Below are 6,170 nucleotides of genomic sequence, written 5' to 3' on the forward strand. Positions count from 1 at the left end.
CTCAGGGCATTGGACATTACAAAGGCACCAGGCCCTGAGGAGCCCCTCGACTTCAAGGGGGGTGACTCTAATCTGTGCCCCTAAGTCCCCAGCCTCATCTAATAGTCATTTAGCATCTGTGCCTGTTCCCTCATATCAGTCACTGGATTCCTCCTTATTTAGTGGTCCCACTACTTGTCTCCCCTTCCTCTTCCTATTTACATGCTGAAAGAAGCCCTTTTTGTTGCTCTTGATATTTTTGGCAAGTCTCAGCTCGTAATCAGCCTTAGCCTTGCGAAGAATCCTTCTACAATGGGCCTCTTCCTCCCGGTATACCCTTTTGTCTATTTGCCCCAGTACCCATTTCCTACGGAGGTTCCTCTTTCATCTAATCCCTCTAACCACCTCCTTTCGCATCCATGGCGGCGCTCTCCTCCGCCTCCCCACCTTACTATCTAGAGGTATTGTCAAGGCTTGCACCTCCAAAACCTCCCTTTTGAGTGCCATCCACCCCTCCTCAACTCGCTTACCTTCCTGTAACCTATCCCAGGAGACTTTCCCCAGTCTGGCCTTCAGTTGGCCAAAGTTGGCCCTCTTGAAGTCCCAGCTTCTAGTGCTCGACCTGCTGCACATCCTCAGTCCCCTGATCTCAAAGCAAAGGATGGAGTGATCACTCACATCCAGAGCTCCCCTAATCTGTACTTCATCTATCAGTTCCTCTCTATTGGTCAAGACCAAGTCAAGGAAGTTTCCCCCCCTCGTCGCCTCTTGGACCCTCTGTGTGAAAAACCCTCCCGCTATAGCTTTTAGGAAACAATTATTTTGAGAAGCATGAAACCTTGCATGAGCAGTCACTCCTCTGAGCACAAGGGCATAACAGGATGCTACCTTTACAGGTAGTTTTGAGGCACCATGCACTTTAGCAATTGATACATTGTGTACTTGATATGCAAATCTTTCCCTTCCTTTTTCAGTATTTCATTAGCAGAACTAAAATGTATTTACTGCATTTTTCGCTCTATAAGACACACCTGACCATAAGACGCACCTAGTTTTTAGAGGAGGGATCCATGGAAAGCTTCCTGATAATCACAGGCACATTCCCCATCACTTCCCCATGGGCTTCATTAAAAGACGGGTTGCCATTTGAAAACACACACCGACCTGTGATTAACAGCTCTCACCTGCGCCGGAGGAGGGGGGAAGTGCGGGGCGCGCCGAGCGCATGCCGGCCAGGTGTGGTGCAGCCGGGCCGGCAGCGTGCCAGCGGTAGTCTTCCGGGTGGCGCGGTGGCGGCAGCAGGTCTTCCCGGACGGTGGGAAGGCCTGAGCCGTCCATCTCTCCGTGCGGCTGGCAAGTTAAAGCCTGTGGCTCCTCCTCCTCCGCACCGCTCCCCCTGAGCGGCACAGCTCTCACCTGCGCCGGGGGGGGGGCGGAGCAGGGCATGCCAAGCGTGTGCCGGCCAGGTGGTGCAATGTGGTGCAGCCGGGCCAGCAGCGTGCCAGTGGTGGTCTTCTGGGCGGCGCGGCGGTGGCGGCGGCAGTTCTTCCTGGGCAGTGCAGGTGAGCAGTCCGTCTCTCCGTGCGGCCGGCGGGTTAAAGCCCGCGGCTCCTCCTCCTCTGCGGCAGGTCTTCCCGGGCGGTGGGGATGAGCAGTCCATGTCTCCATGTGGCCGGCGGGTTAAAGGCCACGGCTCCTCCTCCTCCGCACCGCTCCCCCTGAGCGGCACAGCTCTCACCTGTGCCGGGGGGCGGGGGCAGAGCAGCGCATGTCGAGCGTGTGCCAGCCAAGTGGTGCCATGTGGTGCAGGCGGGCCAGCAGTGTCCTGGGCGTCGGGCACACACACATTCGCTCTATAAGATGCACAGACATTTCCCCTTACTTTTGAGGGGGAAAAAAGTGCGTCTTATAGAGCGAAAAATATGGTATTTAAAAAACTGTTTGCTATCCTGCCTTTCCTCCAAAAACTGGCACTCAAGGCAGTTCAAATATGAAATAAAGTATCAGTATCTGCTTAACTGATTTTAAAAATCTCTCAGAAATACTCATGATTTCTGGAACATATTAACCAGAAAACACACATTAATTCTCCAAGCTGAACATAACAAAGAAAATATGTTAACAAATATCCTCAAGCTTGGTACATCTGTACAGTACATCAGTACCACACTTTTGCAAGCATGCAGGCAAACGTACAGAATGAAGTATGGAGGAAAAGCTGGCTTCTTAATACTAGTCTAGGCTTCCCAAATGTTTCTCCATGCAAAGATAATAGCCATTATGTGCTTCACATGTAAGCCTGTCCTAATTTTAAATGTCTACATTGCTGTAAATAACTTCAAATTAGACATTAGGTGACATTCTATGCTCTGGACCTCTTAGCACACTAATTAATCCATCTCTAGCCTGCTTAAATTTACCTTGTATTTGATAATAATTGGGTAGCAACTTCCGTATGATACTATTGTATTGCAATAGTTTCAACAATCTGCATGAAATCCAATTTCATATCAGCTTTTACTAAATTGATAGGTAAGCTACATGGGCAGAATGATCCTACGGCCTTCTAGTCAATTCTGAGAGGGGAAAAGTCCCATATCCAAGGCTGAAGAAGAGCTCTTTGCTCAGATCATGTTTCTCCATCCTCACAGATGATACAGAAACAACTGTGCTGCCTACTTTTTCGAGATCACAAGAATGAACTTCAAGAAGAGGCAAAGAGGGTGTTCCTTGGGGTAGGGAGGGAAGGAGGCTGGAGTGCTGTCAGGATACTTACTATACATCCTGGTGGAGTCACTCTTTTTCACTCCCTGTCTACAGTGCTGCAACTAGAGACAAAGTCATCCATCTAGATGTTTTGTTTTCCTCCTGCCATGCATAGCATGCTCAAAATCCTCAGAATTTGGAAGCTTAAGGTCATCCCTAAGTACCTACTTTTGGTATATATTCACCCATAATTATGGTACTTGCAAGCTGTAATGATAGGCATACCTTAAAATCTAAGGCTGAGAGTTTTTCAAGCTTTTTGTTTACATCAGGTGAACTTGTCGTCTTTGTGAACTGAATGAAACAGAGTTTGCTTTGCTCCGAAAATGACAAGATCATGAAACTATCTGTGAGAACAGCTGAAAAACAAAGAAAAAATAGTCAACATTGGAATAGCTGTTGCTACCTACAATACAAATTACTGAACTCTCCACTGAGAACACTGGGTTAGAAAGCAAATGTTGTAGGCCACAATTCAACTTATTTAATCTCTAAACCTATTTAACCCTATTTTCATCTTATCAGGGTGCTCTTGGAAATGGGAAATAAAGCTTGGGAAGTATCGCAACAAAGTGAAGCTGAGTACATTATCATATACAAATATCTTGCTGAAATATGATGTTGGTTTCTCCTCCTGTATGGATTTGCTTTTCATACTTCGGCTCACGAACTTAATCCGTTCCAGGACTCTGGTCATGACCCAAGTCAAATTTCCCCATAAGGTTCAATGTAAATAAGGTTAATCCATTCTGTAACAATTTTGTTTTAATCACAAAAATTTGAAACGTGTCAAAGAACAACAAAGTAACAAAGAACAACAAAGTAACAAAGTACTGTACAGTACAGTAAAGAACACTAACCTAGGTGGGGGAGAGGTTATAGTTTGGAGGCAGACTCCAAACGATAATAGTGCAATCATGTTTGTGCTTGGAAGATGGGCGCGATCGCGGCTATCTCTCCCTGCAAGCACAATCGTGCCCATCTCCCCCCGAGCACGACTGTGATTGCGCCCATCTTCCCTGCACGTGTGCAACCGCAGCCATTCCCCCTCCCCCCGAGCATGATTGTGCAGGGAAGACAGGTGTGAGTGCGAGCGCGGCCATCTCTCCCCACCCCACCTAAGCATGATCATGCAGGGAAGATGGGCATGATCATGATTGTCACCCAATGCGGAGTTCGTGACCTGAGGCAAAATTTTGCCAAAATTTCTGTTCGCGACCTGATTTGGTTGTGAACTGAGGCGTTCGTGAGCCAAGGTACCACTGTATTTTAGATTTTGGAGTGACACCTTCTTCAATGAGTGCTTTCATTGGCTGAGTGAAAGTATAGGTTTCAGCTGCATTCAAGCATAAATGAAAAAGAAAGAAAACAACAAAAATAAAACCCCTGTTCTGATGAGATGGCAGATGTTACCATTGCTATTAAGTTTCCTGAAGCTGTGAGCCATTGGAAAGATACATCTGGAGATTTGTTTGCATAGGATATTACCTTCATTCTTGAACTGAATTATACCTATTAACAGTCTAAAAAAAGTCTAGAAATTCTCAATATTTGGAAAGTACTGCCAGAAGTAAAAAAAATAAAAGCTTTATTTATTTATAAAGTTAGAACTGCTAAGAAAAGCAGTTTATTCATTTTAGCTTCTCCACAAATATTCCACTGAGCTACTAATATTTAGAATTATCCATTAGAAAATATACCTTTAGTAGAAAAACATGTGAGGGGGATTGCATTTAAGGACAAAATGCAAAAGTGCACACTGTAAAGGAAACTAATAGGTAATTAAAAGCTGCTACTTTAGACATATTTACTTTTCTGAATCTCATTCAAAGCAATTAAACTCTTCTAGAAATGTTCTACATCTGTGAATCATATTAATAGCTATTAAATTACTATGTGTTATCTTCAACTGCTTGTGCTTTTCCATTTCGGTTGGAATAAAAATACTACTATAGCATTCTGACCTAACTTTGTTTACAGTATGCATTAGTTATACAAAGACCTTGAGATGTTGTCATTTCTACCTATATTACTTATAAATATGTGGTTCCCCTTTACATTAGTTATGCGGAACTAACAGTTTTTTCTGACTTTGCTATCAGTAAAGCTGCCCTTCATAAGACCAACAGCAGAACACACTGTGATCTTTCCCTTTCCCTCTCTTTTTGTGGTTATGGAAAGCTGTCATATGTAGCCTAAGGTTACATGGAAGACAGAGGTGGAAATTCTCATGTGAATTGAGGCTGAAAGCTAATGGCACTTTAAGACTAATTTGGCACACTGCATTCTTGCCCTTCTTGACTTATTTTATTTATACATATATTTGTAGGACACCTATAACTGCTGAGACCTTCCTATGCGTATTACAATACATAAAATATATTAACAAAATGAAACACATTAAAATCAATTAAAACTCTGTAATTAAAACATCTACACAAGCAATATAAAAAGGGCCACAGCATTCAGGCTAAGTGTTAAAAAAAATCCTTAAAAGGTATGTCTTCACCTGGAGCCAAAAGGAAAATATAAAGACAGGGCCAGGCAAATTTCCCTAGGGAGTTCCAAAGATAGAGAGCAGCAGCAAAAAAGGGCCTTCACCTAGTTGCCACCCCTCTTATCTCCCTGAGGGGTGGTTCTCATAGAAGGGCCTCCTGAGCTGATCTAAGGAAGTGGGTAGGTACATAGGGGTGCAGACGGTCCTTTACATAGCTGGGCTCCAAGCCATTTAGGGCTTTATATGTCAAGACAAGCACCCTGAATTGGCCCTGGCCCATAATTAGTAGCCAGTGATATTCTTTCAGAACTGGTGTTATATGGACTGCTCTGGAAGTACCAGTTACCAACTAAGCAGCCCAATTCTGCACCAATTGCAACTGATGGACAGTTTCCAAGGGCCTCACATAGAGCACATTATGATAATCTATTTTGGAAGATTTTGGGTAACTATCTTCAAGTTCCCACTGTCTAGGTAGGAGTGGAGCTGGAAAATCCACCGCAGCTGGAAAAAGGCACTCCTAGATACTGAGTCCACTTGATATTCCAGGGACAGACTGGGGTCTTGGAACACCCCCAGACTGCGGACCCTGTCCTTTAAGGGAAGTGTGACCCCATCCAGAACAGAGTAATACCCTCCTAACCTATCAGAGGTCCCTGCTACCAATAGTACCTCCACCTTACCAGGATTAAGCCTCAGTTTATTGACCCTCATCAAGCCCATCATCGAGCTCAGGCCCCAGCTCAGGAAAGAAACAGCCTCAACTTGGATTAGATGAAAAAGAGAGGTAGAGCTGAGTATTGTCAGCATATTGCTGACTCCTCAGCCTAAACCTCCGAATGACCTCTCCCAGCGGTTTCATGTAGATATTAAACAGCAGCAGCATTATTATTATTATTATTATTATTATTATTATTATTATTATTAT

At 44.4% G+C, this 6,170-nt stretch overlaps 1 protein-coding gene across 7 annotated transcripts in view; it reads right to left on the minus strand.

Moving 5' to 3' along the window:
- Positions 1-6,170, minus strand: part of LOC123035809 (WD repeat containing planar cell polarity effector) — a 234,238-nt gene that overhangs the window by 141,986 nt on the left and 86,082 nt on the right. For all 7 annotated transcript variants that reach the window (XM_044454420.1, XM_044454416.1, XM_044454417.1 and 4 more), the window contains one exon: positions 2,971-3,104. In XM_044454420.1, coding sequence (XP_044310355.1) covers positions 2,971-3,104 — 134 coding nt within the window. The remainder of the gene's footprint in view (positions 1-2,970; positions 3,105-6,170) is intronic.

Source organism: Varanus komodoensis, unplaced genomic scaffold (assembly GCF_004798865.1).
Source record: "Varanus komodoensis strain SLA01 unplaced genomic scaffold, ASM479886v1 scaffold7_3, whole genome shotgun sequence".
Classification (NCBI taxonomy): Eukaryota; Metazoa; Chordata; class Lepidosauria; order Squamata; family Varanidae; genus Varanus; species Varanus komodoensis.